Source organism: Mugil cephalus, chromosome 10 (assembly GCF_022458985.1).
Source record: "Mugil cephalus isolate CIBA_MC_2020 chromosome 10, CIBA_Mcephalus_1.1, whole genome shotgun sequence".
Classification (NCBI taxonomy): Eukaryota; Metazoa; Chordata; class Actinopteri; order Mugiliformes; family Mugilidae; genus Mugil; species Mugil cephalus.
Genome location: NC_061779.1, coordinates 19,196,424 through 19,218,032, shown reverse-complemented (window position 1 = coordinate 19,218,032; position 21,609 = coordinate 19,196,424). Strand labels below are relative to the sequence as shown.

Sequence of the window (21,609 nt, the reverse complement as noted above, 5' to 3'; positions counted from 1 at the left end):
GTCAGACATTTGTGCTCGCTACCTTCTGAGGCAGACCTGATCCCACGTTCCGCGCAGAAACGCCAGCCAGGCCGTGGAGGGAGAGATATTTCTATCCCCCCAGGACAGTTATGCAGTTGGGTGGCTGGAAGGCTGTCATTAGCTCTGTGTATGTGTGAATGTCAGACATGCTGTCACTGAGGAGGCAGCCTGAGAATTGGGGAGAAATTGCTGGCCAAAGCAGTCCTGGAGGTGCCCTTGGTTCAGTTTAGTATTTGTTCCAGGAGAGTGGAGACACGCAGCGGGTGGGGTGGAGGGGGAGAGAGGGTTCGGTCAAATGCAGATTGCCTGAGCACGGAGGGAATATTCAGGAGCTGTAACGACCAGCTTTTGGGGGTTGGTTTCTGCATGGGGGGTTTCTGTGAGCGTTCGTCTTTGCGGCAGCCCACCTTACTGCACATCTCTCCACCAGTCTCTCTCTTTGTGTCGATTCAGTCTTTGTTTGAAGTCCTGGGCTATATGTGCTGCCGTCTACACCTGTTTGTGCACGTGGGCGTGCTGACACAGACGCAAATGCGTGTGTGTTGACAGTAATAAAGGGTTTGGAGTTTGCTGCCGGTGGAGAGTTTATCATTACTCTAATCCCTCTGAAGACATATTCTCTTTCCTAACCCTCCCACACATTTCCCTCCGTGCTCAGGCCAGCAGATAATCTGTCCTGTGTGAAATACGCTCAGTCAATTTTTCAAATACAAAACATTATGCAATGACAAAACCTTACAGTTTTACGTGGTTTATGGTAGCATTGTTTACCCTGCCTGTTCAGACCCCGCTTGTCTGTATGCGTTTCGGCATTTCATGGCTCGCTCGTGCTTAACTACTGAGGGGATGGCTTTTTGTTTTGTTTTTTCTGTTTTCAAAATGCTGTTGGAGAGTTGTTGCAAAGACGTAGGAGGTGTTATTTTGTTCTGGCAATCCACTAGAGACCAGAAAATGAAAGTCCTCGTTATTCACACACACACAAAAAAACGGCTATGATCTTGTTATCTAATATCAATGATTCTTCTTTTAGTCTCAGTTTCCTCTGGGAAATAATTAATAAAAAAAAAGAAGAAGAAGTGTGTAACCAACATAAAACGCTTCTGCCTGTCCTTCAGAATCTGAGGTAAAAGACGGGCACGCTATCTCTTTCCCGCTGCAAACCCCCCCTATTCTGTAAATACAGGTAGAAGTGAGAGCAGCGTGTGAGAAAGGGATTGTGGCAAAGCTGGGTGTATGTGGACTCTCAGGCTGTGCTGCAGGGCACCTAGTCTAAATGCTAAATGTGTGAGCTGGTGATTTCTGCAGCACTGCCAATGCGCTTCTATGGGAATGCAGTGATGGAAGTGTGGGAAGGATTACAGCTACGTGGGTACTAGGGACCGGTGAAAAAAAGACCATTAGCCGGTTTAAGATACGAGGTAAAGCTGAAGGATGGAAATTGTGGCCTAAGTGTAACAATTCTGTTCAATGTACAGAGGAGATAAGATTAGCCTGTAGCCCTTAGCTGTGCTACCTAGCGATGCTACTCACCCCGGGGGTTTTTATCGATCTCTAGTCAGCTGATAAAAGTCTGCGTGTCTCAAATCATAGTTTGCTCGCCATCAGCTGGTCCTCATAGCCCGTAAACAACCCAAATAGATTACAAGAGCTGTTACGACAGTGAAAAATGTGATGATTGGAGTTTTATGCACTGGATCAACATTTTCAAGCCATTTTGTGTCAGTATTTCACATTAGAGTGGTCATTAGGAGCAGGTGGCTACCCCATCCAGGCGCCTGCCAATAGATAATCGACCAAAGGCCCCCTCAGCAGGGCCACATTGATTTGGCACAAGGGAAGGCTGGCCCAGCTCATCACAGCAAAAACTCTTCTTTCATGTTGGCTTTTGGGGGCGCAGAGATCGCAGCTATAGCTGTCTTACTTTTTGCTTGGGTGTTGAGATGATGTGCTTTTCATAAAAGCAACTCAGCGCTGCAATATCCGTACCTCCGCCCTCCAATCCCCCGAAGTCCCATTTGAGGCAGCCCTGAAATATAATGTGGTGACGAGAGTCATCCACTTATAGGTCAAAGGCTCATGGCTGCCAAGTTGCAACGTTAGTGATGGAGGATGCTTGGTCCTGACCATCCCCCTTCCTCATCAGCCATCTCCCAGTATGAGCCCCGCCCTGACACCTGCTCCCACTGTGCTCATTTTGCTCCTGATTGAGACGTCGTCGTACTTTTTGTTCAACCCATGGCACATACCCGCAGATTTTTCGAATACAGTTTGGCTTGAGCGCACCATTTCTTTAAAAAAAAAAACTCTGAATACGACGATAGAGCATTTTTTATAAAACAAACAAGGAAATATAGAGAAAATGTGATGGCATTTTTGCTTTACAGTCCAGTAACTTGAATCAAAACATAAATGATTTCTGAGAATATTGTCAACAGCGTCATTTGGATGCAGTTGCTAAGTAGGATCTGTTGATTGCTGCAGATTACTGCTTGGCACAGCCCTCGTTGGAGTCATTGGACCATCTGTCCTAACGCAGCCAATGACACTGGGATGATACTCCAACGGCGATGCAAAATGCATGAAACTCTGACTCGTGCGTCTTCTCTTTTAAAGGGACACATATTTATTTTTTGTTTACAAAGAAGCGGCCGAAAAGATGTCACCGACGGGCTTAAAGGCCTACACCAGGAAAAAAGCTAACGCTAGCACGCTAAGAGTACAGTGAAAGAACGAAAACAGGCTCATCGTTTCAGGATGTCGTCATTGTACTTTATATAAGCAACGCTCTGTTTTCAGTCTTCAAGGTTTTTCTTGCTGGTTCACATTGTATTGTGCTAATTGGCTACTCCCACCAGCTGGAAGTAATGTTAATACCCCGAGGAGGAGCAGCCATGCTAGCTTCCTGGAGCGCTTAAGTGTGCCAGGGCATCTTGCATGCATCCCATAGCTGGAAGTGAGCTCTTTGATGTGATTGCTTCTGAGAAACGTCATCATTTATTGATGCTTCCATTAAAGTAGCATACGTCTGTGTAGAGTTAGAGAGGAGGAAGGGGGCACAATGGAGGCACAGGATCCCACAAACTAACTACATGTGGAAAATGCACATCCTCAGCAGCAGCAGCAGCCTTTCTTCTCCCCAAGTCCTCAGCTTCATATCTCTAGCGGGAGCTACAGCAAGCCAAGGAGAACATGTTTGATCCATTGATTTTGGCAGTAGGTTATGCAAGCTAGAATAGAATAGAATGCCCTTTATTGTCATTATACAGTGAACAATGAGATTGGAGAGCTTCTCCTTTTCAGTGCACAACACAAGTATATAACAAACAGTGCAAAGAAAGTTAAAATACTAATACTAAAAAAATATTGAAAATATACAAAAATGATAAAATTGCAATTCTGTTTTATAGGACGTGTACTTTAAGTCTGATTAGCAGTTGCTCCAAATTTCAGCAGGAGTTTCACGATTCTGCACCACAGAGGGAGCGAGGGGCCAAAAGCATAGTAGTGGTCCTAATGTTTTGGCACAAAGGTGCCTGTTTGGTGCAACGCGCGGCAGCAGCAGTTTGTCATCTATTGATTTTAGCAAGTGGCTGACTTCAAGTTTTGTTTGAGGAGAATGACCGGTGCTCATCTTGAAAACCGCTCACGCTCATGGAGGCTGGCTGGATTCCTAATGCCTTCATTAGACAGGATCACTTTAAGAAGTCTTTAGGTCACATGAAACTTGGACTAAGGCGGAGGTAATTAAAAGAATGTTTTTCTTCAGTTTTGTTTATTCGTTTTCCATTGCATTTTGACTGTACCGGACCGCTGACAGAAGCAATGGAGTGGGAGAGGAGGAGGATTAACATTCTGCATATTGTGTGGCAAACACGCTAACTGTGAAGCTACTGAAAGTTTTTTTTTTTCTGTTAGAAAGTTTTTTTTTCTGCCTGTTAAGTGCTGTTTTATTCATTCATTCATTAAAACGTGTTAAGGGTTCATAATGTGAAGTTACATCAAATATTTATTGCCGGTGAAATCCCTATTCAATATTCTCTCATTTTCAACAGCAAAGTGTCCTGTTCACAGAAGTGGTATCACTACAACATATTTAGCTCATCCCCTAGTTAAATAGTTACTATCGCCAGTACTGTATGTAATAAATAACAATAGGGTTGCCCTCAGCTTATCAGTGTTTTTAAACAGTTTCACTGGAATGAAATGCAGTAAGCTACTTCCAAGCTTATTTAATTCACTTCCAAATTTAGAGAAATAAACTGCAACCACATGAATGAGTCAACACATGTAGACATCTAGAGTTTCTTTAATTGTCTATGATTTGACCTCATCAGTGTGTAACGTGTTTCGGTATAGTTTTGTAATTACTCCCCTGTCGATTCATATTTCATCCGTCTTCAGCTTTTCATTTGTCGTTGTTTCGGTTGAACAAGAATAGACGTTAAAAACACATTTCCATGTTGTAGTATTTATTTGCTTAGTGTTAAGCTCGATGCAGATAAAATGTCCCCTCTGAGGCAACGGCTTTTAATAATCATTCCTGACATTCCTGTCCTCGTTCTAGGGTCCTCCAGGGAAGTGAAAGCTGCTGCTGAGGTCTCAGAGCAAATGGTACAGAAGCTTAGAGGCAAGAATGAGTTTACTGTGCTGGTGACACTCAAACAGGATCACCTCAACTCTGGAGTCATCCTCTCCATCCATCATTCCGAGCACAGGTATGATCGCTACACCGCAATTATGTGTGAAAATCGGCTGCGTTATATACACGCAAAGGGTCGGCCGTGTTGGCTCTTGCCATTTCTTTTAAACATAACCACACTTTCTTGCTCCTGCCTGATGATTTCCACGCGCAGAGATGCATTTTTACACTCTGTAAAAATCATTTCAAGGCATAGTTAATTTGACATGCACATTTGACAGCAAATCCGTTTAGGACCACAGCCAATAAACTGTAATTAAAGCTAAGTAAATTTAGTACCTCCCCATTTTGTCGTGTTAGTGTGCTCGAGATCTGTATTTGAAAAGCATTTAGATGTTTTACACACAAGTCGGGTAAACAATGCAAATCACCCTGTATGCCAACATATTATTCACAGTCCATCAGCGATCCACACAGTGAGCCTGTAATTGTGACTGGAAAACTGATGAGACACTATCTGCAGTTAGCATGCTAATGTTTTCCATTAGTTTGAGGTAGCTGAGCCGTTGGGTGATCAGAACAGCCATCTGAAATCCACATAATGCGTTGATTGAACAGTTTGTACATTAAAGTCAGTCCTGAGAAGGGGAGCTCACAGTGATGTTAATGACTTTCCCCCGCCACTGATTAGCTCCCCCAGCCATTCATATGCAACAACAAAGCGGCGCTGCATGCTTTCATTGGGAAACATGGCAAGCACTAATTCAGCGTCAGAAGCGCTAGCTCCCGCATTTACAGGAGATGGGACGAATGTGCATGCACGGCTAGGTGAGGGTAAATCTATTAGATGTGCTTTGCTGATAAATCAGTTCCGCCGCCGCACTTGCATGAGTGTCTGTTTTTCTCTTGAATAATGTTTCCAGCCAATGGCTCTTGTTCAAATAAGTCCGTCTTTAAAGGCAGAGGTGATGAGCGTCTATCGGCAGCTTGTTCCATTAGCGTCACCGCGCCCGGTGAACCTCGTGGAGCGGCGTGGAGAAGAATACTAATACCCCGACGTAAAGAGATGAAGCACTACACGGGGCTGCTGTTGTATGTTGCTGATGTTGCACTTAGCGGCCATATAGCGCCATTAGGTTTGACAACTGACGTGATTAAATTCTAAACAGAGTAACAGATGTGGAGAAATGCGAGCGCACGGGTTGCAGGGTGATGCATGCGGCTGTGTGAAAAGAGAGGCTTTGTTTGCTAGAGGTGTGTCGCTAAAACTTTTCTTCCGCAGGTTCCTGGAGCTCGAAAGCAGCGGCCAGCGGAGCGAGGTGCGTCTTCATTACCGTACCAAAGGCCAACAGGATCACACCGAGGTGTTCCCTTACAGCCTGGCGGACGACCAGTGGCACAAGGTCTCTGTGGCCGTCAGTGCTTCTCACGTCATACTACATGTGGACTGCAACAGGTGAGGTTCTCGGGATGCCCACAAGTAGCCTGCGTTGAGTAGTACTGGTGTGAATGGAGATGCGCTGAACTCAGGCGGTACCAACCACCGCCATGAACCTCGTCAAGTCTGCCTTCTTCATCAGCGTCATTAAAAAACTCTTTGGGTTCCAGCCACCGACTCACACAGAAATAACTCTTGTTGTTGCTGTTATGAAAAAAAATAAATTCCAACAAGTGCGCGCAGCGATTGATACAGATTTTATTTAATGTTTGGAGAAAAGAGAGCTCTCTTGGAGAATCTGCGCTTGTTATTGACAGATAAGCTGAGCCGGAGAAGTTGCGCGTTCCAACTTTAAATTTATTCATCAAATGTTGACATCATGTGTCATCTCTATTTTTTTTTTCCTCAGGAGTCTCTGAAGCTCCGCTGCAGCAAATCCTGCCTTCAGTAGACAAATGTGTACATTGTGTCGGCTTCATTGTTGCCGCATGAATGAAAATGCGAATTTGTAAAGCGCGTACAGGTTCGCTTCTTTCCCCTATTAAACACAGTTATCAGTCAAACTTGCAACAGCTCTCTGTCACAGTGCAGAGAAATGTGTGGCATTGAGAGAGAATACAAAGGATAACAAAAGTGAGCACTGATATGGGCTGAGAGTCATAGATGAAGCTGAAACTTATTTGGTGATCATTCGGTAAAATTAATTGCATTTTTACAAGTAAGTTACATGTGCGCATGTTCACGCCAGAAGTGACTGTAGCGTCCAAACACTGACCTCACACCACCTCATGAGGCCGTTCCAGGTCGAAGGCACCTTTGAGAAACATGCATCATACATGAATGCGCTGTGACCTGGATGTTACTGTTGGTGTGTGCTGATCCTCCTTGGCAGAGTGAAAGGAGCAGACGGCAGCGCCGTGTGTACTGCAAAAATCATGTGGCTACCCGTGCCCTCCTTAGGGAAAGAGTTAACAGAAAGATTTAAAAGGGCAGGACCTGCAGTGCGCAGGGAAGTTGCCCATGGAGAGAGCGTTCAGACTGTCTACCCGCTACTTTGTGATTTTTTGCCGCTGACCAATTCATGTGTGTGTTTTTCAGGATCTATGAGCGGGTGGTGGAAGCCCCCTACATGGACATACCTGAGGATACCTCCTTCTGGCTCGGACAGAGAAACGCCGCCCATGGCTTCTTCAAGGTTGGCAAAACCCCTGCCCCTCTCAGAACACATGAGCGCTGACGCCCGCCTTGTTTTGTCGTGTTACTAAACGATAAATGATTCAGAATGGCAAGAACGCGTAATTCGTCTCAGCTGTGGCGTCATCTTTTCAGCCCGCACTCAATCTCGGTTCGCGCCGCATCCTCTCCCCTCTTTGTTTGGCTTGTTTGGTTTTATTTATTATAGCTGTTGGATTTAATTGCATGCATTTCTCAAGGCTTACTGTTTTAATTTGAGGGTTGCTCTGCCTGCCCTAGGAATTGACATTTTTTTTTTTTTTGTCATTGTTTGTTCCCTTTCCCTTAGTCTGCAGCTAAGCCCAGTGCAATTATCTCAGCAAGTCTCACAACGCTGATTTGGGAGAAATCATTAAATAGCCTCTGGACTGTGCTCATTAAGCTTCGTCTATAGAGCTGTTTATCAGGCGGAGAGACATACAGTAAGCTATACTGTCTCTTCCAGACCGGACTGCTCTCTGAAATTTCCCCGCCTGGGGAGACGCATCGGGGCAAAATGTCAGCCTACCGGCAGCTCTTAACTCTTTAAATCAGTCTTCTGGTGACGGCTCGATGGTATGATGGAGCTGGTGCTCCGCGCGCACCTGTTATTGCTCTACACGTTGTATCCTGGCTGTTGAATTTCCTCTGTGTTAATTGGTTGATGAAAGAAGCCTTGGAGGTCACCCGCTAATCTCGTCACGTAGCAGCATCGCTCCTCGCCGCTCTCTGAAGCCTTGATTAGTTGCCGGGGAGGCACGGTCTTCCTCTTAAAACACACCGCTTCATTAGTACCCGTGCACTCGCGCGCACTCGCGCACACACACACACACCCAGAAACAGAAACAGTCAATGTCTGTACGTGGGTGTTAGCTGAAGACAAGAGAAAAACACAGCCGCACCAGCGATAGTAAAGACTTCTCTCCTCACAACTCAATAAATATCTTCTTTACAGTCGACACACTCTGTAAGATAACTAAATCTGTCGTGTTTTATCTGGTGACAGAATTGTTCAGTTCCATCAGTGGTGTGTCATTTGTATGCTAATGAAGGAAATTGCTCTACACCCTAACTTGAAAGAAACAATTTGCTTCTAATTCAAACAATCCCAAATGCATCGGTCCGTCGGAACATGCATCGAATTTCGCTTCACAGTCAGATTTCATTCTGGAGTTATTCCTTAGCCTGGCGGGGAACACACCTCCTCATCACCGTTTGCATTTTGTAGAAAATGAATGCAACTGTATGATTCAGCCCTCGCCCCGCTACCTCGCTGTTTTGCACAAATTCACGTTTCCGGTTCTTACAAATGTCTGTGTTTTTCATTTGCCAGAAGGTGCAAAGCAAATTCTGGCTGCTGGTTGTTTTACGTAGCCGTACAGGCTGCGGTTAGACACACAGAGAAATCCAAATTATTTCAGTCTTTAATCCTGCACCGATCGGCCGCAACATTAAAACCGCTGACAGGAGAAATAAACAACATTGACTGTCTTGTGGCAATACAGTGTTCTGCTGGGAAACTTTTAGACCTGACATTCATGTGGAAGACCCCCACTAACAACATCCTGTTGTCAGACACCACAGGACACCCTCTACAAGGCCCACGTCCATTCTCAACAACATTATGACCACATTCCTAATGATGTTCATGATGGTCATAATGTTATGCTGATTTGTGTTAATTGGTTAGTCTTATGCCATTACACGCCAAAACCTTCTTTTCATATATTTTTCAATTTCCGACCATTACATTAACTCACACTTTACTGTTAGAGTTTAAATCACAGAAGGATGCCGTAAGACACCCTGTAAATAAACCTCACTCACATGCCCAGTATCACTTAGAAATATGTCCCATTACTGAGGTAAATGCTTCATAATTTTTCGCTTTGACTTACATAAACTCAAAAAAGCACACATGGTAGTAGAGCAGCATTAATCACAGTTCAGATAAAGTTTACTGCAATCGGGTGATGTGGAACTTGCACCGCCGATACATATAAATGTATAGCTTTGTGGTTTCATTACAAGTTAGATAGACACAGCTCCTATCTGCTTCCATTCCCGCCCGACGCTGTGAAAAATCAGCGAATCATTTCCGCAGGATTTTATATTTATGGCCGGTAAATTGAAGTGGCAAGACAATTTAAAAAACAATTTCTCCTAAGTTGCATGGCTCCACTTCTGTAAGGGTAATAAATGCTCTCAAGGAGTGAAATGGGCCAGGTTACCACGGCAACGGAGTATCTCCGTGCGCGCGCGTGTGTGTGTTTGTGCGCACCCGTACGTATGTGTTTTGGAGTTTGGACACGGGACAAGACCCCATCAATTTAGACTTATGATACAAATTGAATCTGTGTCTCCTGTTTATGCTTATCAGAGGAGATGGGAGAAAAAATATCCACAACTTAAACTTCACATCACTGCTTCACTTAACTTCCTGTTGGTGTCCAGACATTAGAGATGATTCATCCGAGCGGCAGTCCAGGAGACATATTACCTCAAAACCAACTTCTCCGTCACTGTCCGGATTGAAAATTAGATTTCTTCTTGCTTATAGATTTACTGCTGTTTCACTGGGTTCACTTTTATGATTGCTGCTATTAGCAAGACTCGGGTAAACAAATTGTGTTTTTGTGTTTTGCATGCGCTGCGTATGCTTGGGTCCCATTATCTCCGGTGAAAAATATACTATGAGCACAATTAAACAGCGCCGCCCCTCTCGGTCCTCATCTACTTACTGCACATTAACATGCTTCATCCTCTTTTTATTGTGTTCCTGCTCTCTGTTGATAACATTTGTGCGTGTGTGTCTGCATGTGCGCAGGGAGTCATGCAGGACGTGGAGATCCTGGTGATGCCACAGGGCTACATCTCACAGTGTCCGGATCTGAACAGAAGTGAGTGCATTCTCTTACTTAACACATGAAAGGGAGCGTTTCATTTCATTCATTTAGTCATTTAAATCACCCCGAACACTTCATTTTGTTATTGCACAGATTATTTTATTGAACTCACCAAACGCTCTGCACTCGCTGGAGTAAAACAGATTAACACAATTTAGCAACTGAGAAAGTATTTTCCATCAATAAAACTCTGGGTTAAAAGGTTGAATCCTGTAGTCTTTCCTGTACTTTTTTTTGGAATGGCTGGGAGATACTCTTGAACACATTGTATTTTTAAGGCGACAAAGCAAACACTGCAGTGCTAAGATTTAATTTGACTAAATATAATAATGTAATAATCTCATATTTCTTAAATATTTTTTTCCCCTTTATTGTATTGGGAAGTGTTTCGTCGCAGTGGCTGTTTCTGCGGTTCAGTTATGTGCCAGTGCAGCGATACCCCTTGTCTTCTGTGTCACAATGATGCGTTCTTAGGCAGCCTTCTTTTCCATGCCAGGTGGCTGTCGCAGCTCATTTGGTTGTTCAAGTTTGCTGGAGACAAACTGCTTTGTTTCTGCTGATGGGGAAAACACCCGCAGAAGTCTCACGGTCTCGGTCAAATTTCCTTGTGGATTATGCCTGCTGCATTTTACAGTAAATGAGGTCCTCCTGCTGAGGGGACACTTGAGAATACACTCCCAGTAATGGAAAATGAAGAGGGAAAGTGCAGTGAACTGCTGATTTTGTCCCTTAAAGAAAGAAAGAGTGAAAGAAAGTAAATACACAGAAATATGTTTTAATATTGAAAAAGGTCTCTACATGCTTATATTTCTTTATACCGGTATAGAGGGTATCCGTTGACGTCACTGCCGCCTGGGGCCACGCCCCCCTGAGTGGTTAAACATGGTGAATTGTAGCAGTAAATACAACGAGGCCGGGAAAAATGTGGATTATCAGATCAAATAACGGACAATTGGACTCGACAGAGATCCATATGAACAAGTATGGATTTGGACAAGTGGATTGGCTTTAGTTTCAGGTTGTGTAAGTTAGTTTTAGGTCATTTCTTATGATTGTTAGCTAAATGAAAGATGCTAATGCTAAGAGCGTTACTGAGAAATAACGTTAGTCAAACAATACGGTAGCGTCCCACCAGGCGTTAAAAGGACGACGGGGAATGATAACAAATATTCCATTTATTGTTTTACTGTTATTTATTGTTGGAACTGAAATAGTTACTGTCGGCCGTAAATACGCCGTAAAACATCCACAAACGTATCTGACAGCCCTCCACAACGTAACATCCGAGAAGTAACTTCAGGTATCACTTCATCAAAAAAATACAGCATGAATTAATATTTTCTGACACTAAATGTGAACCACAACACCAGGTTTCTGTGCCTGGATTCCAGTAGTTTCTTCGTAATGCAACGATCTATTTACTACTCTTCGGACATATCTGTAAAAATGTATCTCCGACTGCTTTTCAAATCTGTTGGTACAGTCAATCGTGCAACAGCTCGTCATCTGTTCTTTAATTAATTTTACAATTTAGACGCTATGAAAGCCTGTGATTCAAACTAATGTGGCTCATCTCTATGCTAAACTGTCACCCACTCGGTGGCCGTAACCACGGAGACTTCGCCTGCTGTGACGTCACAGGCATACGACGATCATAGTGGCATTAAATGCACACTGCATGTCCTACAATAACAGTATGTTGTCCTTTGTGTCTTAGCATGTCCAACCTGCAATGATTTCCACGGACTCGTGCAGAAGATCATGGAATTGCAGGATATCCTTGCAAAAACGTCCAGCAAGGTAACGTAAGGTGTAATACAACGTGTCCTAACTTGAGCATGGTCCTAAAACAGCAACTGTAGTTTTGAATTAAAGAGGGATTTATTCTGCAGCCCAGACGACCTGCCTGTGCTCTCATTTATATTCATGCTAACAGGCAGTCAGAGACACATTAACAGTAGACATCGTCTATTACTGGAATCTTTTCTGCGTGAAAAGATTGAAATGGTATCTAACGCCTGAATTTTGCGAACCCACTGGTTTCCTTTTGTTGCTCTGCTTTCTACACGTGAATATAGACACAGAATGAGCCTGACTTGTATCTTCTCTCCTTCTTGCCATTTTTTAAAATTTTTTTTTTTTTTTTTTGGTTGGGGGGCGGTGGTTGGCGCAAGCAGCTGTCCAGGGCGGAGGAGAAGATGAATGGGCTGGACGGCTGCTATTGTGAGAGAACCTGCAGCGTCAAGGGGGTCGTCTACAGGGAGGATGAGGGCTGGACAGATGGCTGCAGGAACTGCACATGCACGGTGGGGCATCACACACGGGTGCTTGGCTCTGTGTGTGTGTGTGTGTGTGTGTGTGTGTACGCGTGCGCATATTAGCAAGTGTGCGCTGGATACTGTACGCAAGTCTGTAAGTCAGGCTAATGTAGAGCAGGGGAGGGCATTCGCTTTGAATACCGTGTGTCTGTCATACTATGTGGGATTGTTTTTAATCACATGTTTTACACAGGTGTGGGCATCATTAAATAGCGTGTGCATGTGGACAGGAATGTTATTGTGCGTTCGAGGGCATGCACTTTTAATTACTCTATTTTTTGCTTGCGTGCGCTCCTCGGTTCGTGTACGTCTATGTGCGTACGAGACACACACAGGTTCAGTGCTCCCATTGTAAGTGTCGCCTTTTGTTTTGCTCCCCTGTGTGAATCAGGGCCTGCGTGGGTGTGCGTCTGGGTGGGGTAGAGGTGGAGAGTGCATGGGCCCCATTGTGGCTAGCTTGTGTTGTCATTATTTCTTTGCGTTAGAGGAGGGTTGCCCCAGTTACCCAAGAAAAGATACTGTATTAAAAACCTCCACTGTGCTCAGGATTAGGCACATCAACAGCAGGGCTTAGTAATGCTCCGTTCTCTCAGGGGTCTACTTTGTGCTGCATAAAGTGTGAATAATTGCCAAAAGAAGAATTAGAGGCGACTGGAGATCTTGGGCTTGTACCATATCAGCAAACAGATTTCACCCCCTGTCAGTCTACTCGGCTTTGGAACGCGAAACTCATTCGCCGCCACTGAACTGCCCCCGTCAGCCAATGAGACGCCTTCGCGCACCACTACCCGACGCGCGAAAAAATAGGAAATCACACATCTCTCAGTGCACCACACCTAATTGCTCTTGACAGATGATAATTATCATCAGGGATTTGTTCTGCCCACTCATCCAATGAAATCGCTTAATTTGCCAGGAACGCTGCCTTGCCAGTCCTGAGCTGCAATTAAGGAATTAGATGGGATATGTTCCTTACCTTATGTGTGGCAATTAGCTGCGACCTTTAAAATCCAAAGGTCATGCATTAAGATGTTATCAATTATGTAATCAGGTTCGTAGATGTTGCTGTAGATGTTGCTGTCACAGAGCTTTCATCCGTGGAAACAATGTTAATTTCAGGCACAGCCCTGAGAAAAAGGAGCTAGCATTTAAAATGTATTAGAAATGGTGGAAATGATGCTAGTTTTTACCCTTGAGTTCTGCCAATCCTGCAAATATTTTAAATGTGCGACGTATTAAAGATAAAAATCCTGCACACTGCCTCTAATGTGGACAATTCAAACACTGTACAACTTAAATATGTTTTAGGAAAAAGGTAAAATAGAAAATATGGTTCAAGCAGGGTTTCCCCAAAATGAGCTCCTTTTGTGGTAAAGCCTCTGCTCCGTCCTGTCAAAAAGGGGCCTTTTGAGGTTTGTTCTGGCATCTATCTGGTGAGAAAGCCCCCCCTCCCCCCGTGCACCTCCTCTTGGGGATTTACCAGACACAGCCAACTGGGGAGTGGAGACCCTGGCGTAGACGGAGAACTCGCTGGAGGGACTGCATATCTTGTCTGCCATGGGAACGCCTTGGGATCCCTTAAGAGGAATTAGAATGAGTTACAACAGAGAGGCTTAGCCTGTTGCTAACGCGAGCCAACCTCACATTCATTTAAATGCAAATCACACATACGGAGAGATGTTTTATCCGGAGTACCCTCGGTTATATAATCGACAAAATAATAGAAACACCTGTCGGCGTAATGTACAATAGCTCAATGGAACAACCAACTATGACCCACGGAAGTAAAGGTGAGATAACGCCGTTGTTGCGTGGATGTTGTATTATACATGTGCAGCGTATTGTATGGGTGTGTGGGAGAAATTACCAAACAGAAATGGCGAATGTTTAAGGTTTAGAAACAATGTCCATCACACAAACTCTTCATATTGAGACGTGTCAATATCTGTCAGTGGGTGCCAGACATCCTGTAGCAGTCGGAGCAGTCGCTCTTTAATCGGGGGTATTATGTTGTTTTCTCTCTCCACCAGAATGGCACGGTGCAATGCGAGGCCATCTCCTGCCCTCCCCCTCAGTGCCCGGCGGGCACGGCGCCTGCCTACGTAAAGGGTGCCTGCTGCAAGGAGTGCCAGCGTGAGTGAAGTACCCTTAACCTCAGCACCCTCCCACACTCACACGATCACGGACACAATTGTGAGCAAACACGCGCTCATAACAGGCAACGCAGCCTCCGCCATCAGATTTAGAGCACACATAACGCCTCCACAAGGGCTGCCTGACAATTGACCAGGGCTCTGCTGTGTTGCTAAGCTACCTCCTAACATGTCTCCTGAGATGAGCCCCGTTCTTTTGCATATACATGGACCAATCAATTATTCACTAGCTGGCTTCAAAACACAGATGGCCACCAGTCACACAGACATGAGCCAGTAAATCTGGGAACGCTGCATGCGATGTAAAGCAGTTCCTATTTATGGCCTGACATGTTGGGGCTGTGAGGGAAGTGGAGAGGGATGGAACGTTAAAGGCCTGAAATGATGAACGCGCTCGCGCCGGCGATGGCGTCTTTATAAATGTCCATTTTCTCACTTTTGAGTGCAGATATGTTCTGGCTGGATAAATAATTCTGTTTCATCACATAGCTACATGCACGGCCCCCTTTTTTTTTTTTTTTTTTTCCTCCGTAAGACTTTGAGCTAAGCAATGAACTCTTATTAGCCTCCTCACCGCAGCACTCTGCATCTCATATTCTCTCAATTCCCCTCTCAATAAAAATGGATTTCAGTGGATATTATCTTTTCTCACTCCTTCATTGTTCTGAAAGTAACCCAAATTAAACGCGGAAAGATGTCATATTTTCTTTTGATGTGCAAAAAAAAAAAGAACTTCCTGCCGACGTATGGGACAAAATCTCACATGTGGAGAGACTTATTTCCTTATTTCACGTCTTTTTAGGAGCAGACTTTATATATGTGTAGGGGTTTCTGAGCAGACTTGACTCCACATCTTGCGCAGGCTGGCTCCATTTGAAAACTCCTGTCACGGGCTCCCACACACTTCTGCTGTTGCTCCGGTCGCAAGCGAATAATAGACAAGACTTAGCTCGCTATCAGCAAGAAACCGTTAGTCCGGGATTTTTAATCAGCCTGCGTCAGCATCTGTTTCCACTGACCCAAGGGTCAGGGCTGCAGCGCAGGGGTTTCGAGCATGACACAAACACATAAACACGTAGCAGGTAATGCCCTTAAACACAATGCCCCTGAGCTCACTTATCTGTACGAGGTAGACAAACACACAGCTAATTACGCACGCTCTGGCTTCGGAAAGAGGAGCGCCATAAGTTTCCTCACTACAAAGACATGATTTGCTCTCCAAATTAAAGCCTTATCTCACAGCACAAGGCCTAGCAGAGAGGAGGTCTGAGTCTGTGTTTTCTTTTTTTTTTTTTTTTTTTTTTGATTGTCCGTCAAGTAGGCCGTCAAACGTCTGTTTCAGAAGTCCCTCGCTTTCATGATACACCACTTGTGAGAGGGCCTGACCCGCGGTGTCAGTCACCCCCCACTCCCCACACACACTTTCACATCAGTCTGAATCCGTCTGACCCCCAGCCCCTCATCAAACACACACACACACACTTTCTGTCCACGTGTTTATTTCCGAGCGCACCCCTCCCTCCCCATCTCAATTACTTTAAACCTTCCTCCGCTTGGAGCTGCGGCGGGGAGCGCCTTCTCCCTCCACATGTTAATTAAGCCATTACTTCCTCTGTAGCATTACGTAATTGGGCCCGACGTGCGTGTTTTGGTTTTCCTCTATTTACCTGAGGACTTTAAGGAAGGCTTAAAAAAAAAAAAAAAGCCGCAAATAATAAGGGCAGATTACAGTGTGTGCGCATGCAAACGGCACCGTTAAATGACACCCTTGGGAAATGGGATTAAAACGTATGCAGGGATTTCTCTAGACGCGAATTGGGGGGAAAAAATTGGAGAAAAGGGATGAGCGAAAATCAATTATTTTGAGTTGCGAATTTCCAACAAATTATTTATCAATAGTTTTTATTGTGTTCGAGGCCAAAATGACTGGTTGTCTTGCTCTTTTATTGTCATAAAAGCCGCGAGTTCCAATTTTCTTTTTAATTGAAAACCAGATGGGAATTGATCAGATTCAACCGTCTTAAAGATCTCATGCCAACACGTGTTTTCAGATGTGGATTTCTGCGTTAAAAATAGAAATGCTTATTAAGATCCTGAGCGTGACAGTTAATAGTAGTTATTTGTGGGTATTCTGTGTACTACCAGCTGTCTGCTTGTTTGGCGGAAGAGAGTTGGTGGAGGGAGATCAGAAGGCTGTGCGCGACTCTTCTGGCAGGTGCCTGCTGTTTGAGTGCAGGGTGAGTAATGTCAGCGCACACACACACACACACACACACACACACACACGAATATAGACTTAACCGTATTTAATGAAAAGGAGAAACCCTTGTCCAGAAAGTGATCCCGCAATAGATCACAGTGTGTCACGTTGGCTAAATAGTCATTCCAGCCGCGAGAGGATAAACCCTCAGCGGACCATCATCCGTCCACTCCTACCGACTTTCGCTGACGTGACTCGTCGCCGCCGAAAAACGCCTGAATCCTGCTGCTCGCGTTTACGTTTGAAGGCCGCCGCGGCGCGCCTGTCAATCAGGCGACGCCACCTCCGGTTTCCAGCGCCAATCATCCGATAGCGCAGGGGGGGGCACCAAATCAGATTCATTCCCCAATTATTCAGACTATTTGCTTTGTCTGCTCGGCGCACCAGATGGATGGGTCGCTCACTTTTGGGAGTAATTCGCTTGATGACATTATACCAGACAGGCCCAATCAATCACAGAAAAGTGGTTTGAAGTTTTTAATCACCCGCCTCCATCATAGCATCCAGCTCCTCCGCGAGTTCTGCAAAGCTCCATTAGAAGCTGCAGTTTTTCAACAGCTGCCTGGGCTCGCTTGCCCACACCTGGCCCATCTGTAGTCCCAGTTAACTGAGTGGCAGTCCCAGGCAGATCAAAGAAGTGGGGACGGGGAGCGCTGTCAGTCAGCCCACTGCTGCAGATTCCTGCAGGCTTCCCCTGACAGCTGCTTGTCACGCCTCTGATCTTCAGTCTGCCTGCTGGCTGCAGGGGGGAGAATGGGGAGTGGGGTGGGGGCAACTTTTTGGGTGGTGGGTGGCAAGAAGTAAACGATGAGGCTTGTTTAGAAAGTTCTTCGCAGACTTTCGGGCGAAGTTAGTTCCAGAATTTCACGCAAGCGCACTCCGCGTGAGCCAGTGCCACGATTTCCTGTTAGCGGACCGGCTTGTTATCCGCAAGTAAAATATTTGTGCACTAGGAGCTGGAAGAGAAGGCCTATTGTTTTTGCACGACTGTCTCTGGGGTTAATGAGTCTAAATTAGCATCGGTTGGAGGTACGCGGATGAGATCATTAGGGAGCCGTGCCAAAGACATGCAGGGAAAGGGAACTTCCTAATCAGTTTTATCCTCTGACTAAACACACATGCAGGGATAATCCGGAAGATTGATTCACTGTTGGTATAATAAAGATGCATCATGAATCATGATGTAATAACAGGCAGCGAGAGAAGAAGAGAGCATTTCCTCTTCTAGAAGTAGTTGGCAAAAAGTGTCTGATTGACCAGTGAGTAATTGGTTTATAATGAACACACAGGGAGGACGGAGATCGGGACAATGGAAGAGGAAACACAATAGATGAATAATTACCTTCACAATTACATCGAGGCCCTCGGCAAATGAGCGAGGGGAAAGTTCACCCGGAGGAGTCGCTCACGAGGATTTTCTCTCTGCTCTTCGCAGGACAGGACCATGCATCGAGTGGTCCCCAGTGAGCCTTGTCCCGAACTCAGCTGTCCAGAGTCGGAGCAGATCACTCTGACTGGAAGATGCTGTAAAGTCTGCAGAGGTACGGAGGAAGCGTCCTTTATATTTCACTGCTCACATCTACGGCAGTATTTAGTTTTTCGTGATATTTTTATGTGATAGATTATTGATTTGTATTTAAGAGCAGTGATATTTGAACAGGCATATGACAAGAAGAAAGTAACCACTAAATGTAAGCTGAGGTGTTGTTGCTGGTATTTATGTTAAACCATTTAAATGACTTCCTACTTTTCAGGCGAATGTAAAGATTGTTTATAACAGATTCTTTGCTGTGTTCAAGAAGACACATTCAGCATTTCAAATCCAAATAACGTTCAAAGTTGGGCGATTGCTTTCACTTTATATTTTGACACGCACATATCACATTTTTCCAAATTAGCCGATCTACTCCATAATCTAATCATAACATCCTCCCACCGCAAGTCCCTGTATAAGCGACATCAAACAATCAACCAACTGGAAAACACGTTTATGTGAGAAACCCAGCAGAGGAAGCCCAGAGCTAATAAATAAAAATAAAAATGACTATGAACTAAATTGTAAATAAACAAACTCAGCTCATGGATTTAGCCAGAAACAGCTCAACCACAACAACAAATCAGAAGGAAAATAAAGAAATGACACAACCTGAAACTTTCACCGCAAGAAGTAAATGAAATGTTACCATGTTTTTACATATGGGTGGAAAATATTACCTAACTTCTCAACAGTTTCAACCTGCCACAACTTTGTGATCAAACTAAAACACAACAACACGATAGTGTTAGGAATATGACTTCCCGTCCACATCAGACTGGTAAGAAATCATCACATTAGAAAACCTTGACAGGGGGAAACGGGACTTTTCTATTTGCTTTGCGCTTAAAATTCGAATAAATTGTTGCAGTGCGGACCTTTTGTATTTGCCTTTTAATATTTTTTTAATATTTTAAAATGAAAAAGCACCAAATTAAATTTTAAATTTCACGAGACCTTCGCTGGGAGCTTCACTGGACTCTCAGGTTCACAAAATAGAATAGAATAGAATAGAAAACCTTTATTTGTCCCACAGTGTGGAAATTGCAGTGTGCAACAGCATATACAGGGCAGAAAAGTAAGAAGAATAAAGAGTGGACTGTGTAAAAGATAAATAATAAGATGAAAAAAGTAGAATAGAATTAACAATATACAAGTATTGACATATATACAAAAAGTGATGAAGTGCAACTGAAAGTAATTGGATTGTAACAAAAAGTATTGTACGACGTAGGCCGATGAGTTTAACTCTGAAGTGCTTTTCCTTCTGCATTAACCTTCGTGATGTCACGTTTCGATTCAAACGCTGTTAGCGGCTAAAACAACAGAAGATGAAATACCGATTCCACAGATGACACTTTATTGTCCAGTTGACGGCAGGCTACTTCCATCCGTGCATATTTGATATGTAAATCTGTAGATTATCGTACCTTGGTGACGAAATGATCAAATCCACTTACTTGCTGAGTGATGGGTTTAATTTCCTGGAGAGAGAGAGCAGTCGGACCCATCGCTCCTTCAGCCGCTCATGTAGATTTGTGACTAAGTTTTAGAATGCCGGGTAAGTGTGCCCATTACTGTGAAATCTCTCAAAGAAGAGCAATGTTGGCTGGGTCGTGACCACCAATTTCCTTTCAGAGTTGTCGGAGAGAAAACACATGACAGAGATGATACAGCAGAGTAACAATTAATACGTGCTGTGTGTCTCTAAAAAGCGTCTGAAGCTGTCAACTTCTCCGGGCTCCCAAGTATCACTTTTCCTCTTCTTCAAGATGTAGTTCACCATGACGTCTCTGCTGTCTATGTTCATGACCCCCAAACTGATGAAGAGATTAAGTAGGGACCCCCCACCTACTATATGTGTTCTTATGTGTTCTAGTGCTCTTTATAAATATACATTATTACTATAATTTTGCTTTCTGTGTTAAGCTATCCCTTATCCCTTTACTAAAATATGTTGGATTCATGTTAATGTGTATTTCATAAAAAATGTCTGATCAACCAAAGATTTTGCGACCCCCTTGTAGTACCGGGTCCCTGTTGAAGACCTGTGCCTTAAGACACTGCTATGCACTGATTAGCACTGAGGTTTGCAGCCCCAAGTCATTGCGTGTTATAAATGTAGAGATACAATTAGATAAATCCAGTCAATATTGGAATCTTAATGAAAACATTGTAAAAACACCGTGACTTTCTGCAGTGTATAAATACAGTTATTGACTTGAGGTGAGCTAATTATTTCAGCTGTTTATCTAAGTATTTAGCTTAAGCTCATCAAGTACAGCTAAAAGTCACATAATCACCATTATCCTATCACCATTAGCAACGTTTTTTTTAAATATATAACATTATCAGCTGTTTAGTCCTAGCTTTAGCTTACATGCTGGGTGATATGTGGATCAGGTGCATTAGAAAAATTAAGTAAAAACTGTTAGTACATGTGTTCATGTTTAATAGAGATGCAGCTTAAAACAATAACTGGTATCCGACAGGCTATAATGAATGGTTCCAGGTGTCAAAGTTCAGTAAAAACGCTTCATTTCCACAATTTATTTGGTTTTCTCGCCGTGCCGTGATGAAAATAAACGAGTAACTGGGGATCAAGTCTAAAAACGGTATTAATATTAAAGTAATTTGTAGAAAGTGCAGTCCGCTAAGGATAATGTGAGGAAGGGTTGTTATCGTGCAAAGTGACCTTTCCTCTGCCTCTGAATGCCCCCATCACGCCTCTTTTCTTCACTCTCCTCGGCGTCAACCTTTTTCCACTGCGTCCCTCCCGCAGGTCATGACTTCTGCTCAGAGGGCCACGGCTGCGTGGAGCACTCCGACTGCGTGAACCTGGAGGCAGGGGACTGCTGCGTTTGTAAGGACGGCTTCCGCCCACTGCGAGACGATAACGCCTACTGTGAAGGTACGGCGCGGCTCCGAACAAACAAACCTTGACTTGTAGCTCCGCTTTGTTTTCCCTCCGAGGGAGAACTTGTGATTAGTTTGTGTGAATGTAACTTGATTGCATCAGCGGAGGTATTGAGAGAAACTCATCGCGGTTTTAAAATCACCGATACATTTGTGCTGAAGGATGTTCTTCTCTGACTGCTAGGTCTCACCCTGTCCCCGTTCCATTCTCT

At 44.2% G+C, this 21,609-nt stretch overlaps 1 protein-coding gene across 1 annotated transcript in view; it reads left to right on the top strand.

The window, feature by feature from the left end:
• The window catches only part of nell2a (neural EGFL like 2a), a 79,161-nt gene that overhangs the window by 5,068 nt on the left and 52,484 nt on the right, over window positions 1-21,609 (top strand). The window contains exons 3-12 of the mRNA XM_047596899.1: window positions 4,586-4,736; window positions 5,943-6,116; window positions 7,197-7,293; window positions 10,138-10,210; window positions 11,934-12,016; window positions 12,394-12,522; window positions 14,565-14,667; window positions 16,833-16,924; window positions 18,383-18,488; window positions 21,264-21,392. Of these exons, the coding sequence (XP_047452855.1) occupies window positions 4,586-4,736; window positions 5,943-6,116; window positions 7,197-7,293; window positions 10,138-10,210; window positions 11,934-12,016; window positions 12,394-12,522; window positions 14,565-14,667; window positions 16,833-16,924; window positions 18,383-18,488; window positions 21,264-21,392 (1,137 nt within the window). The remainder of the gene's footprint in view (window positions 1-4,585; window positions 4,737-5,942; window positions 6,117-7,196; window positions 7,294-10,137; window positions 10,211-11,933; window positions 12,017-12,393; window positions 12,523-14,564; window positions 14,668-16,832; window positions 16,925-18,382; window positions 18,489-21,263; window positions 21,393-21,609) is intronic.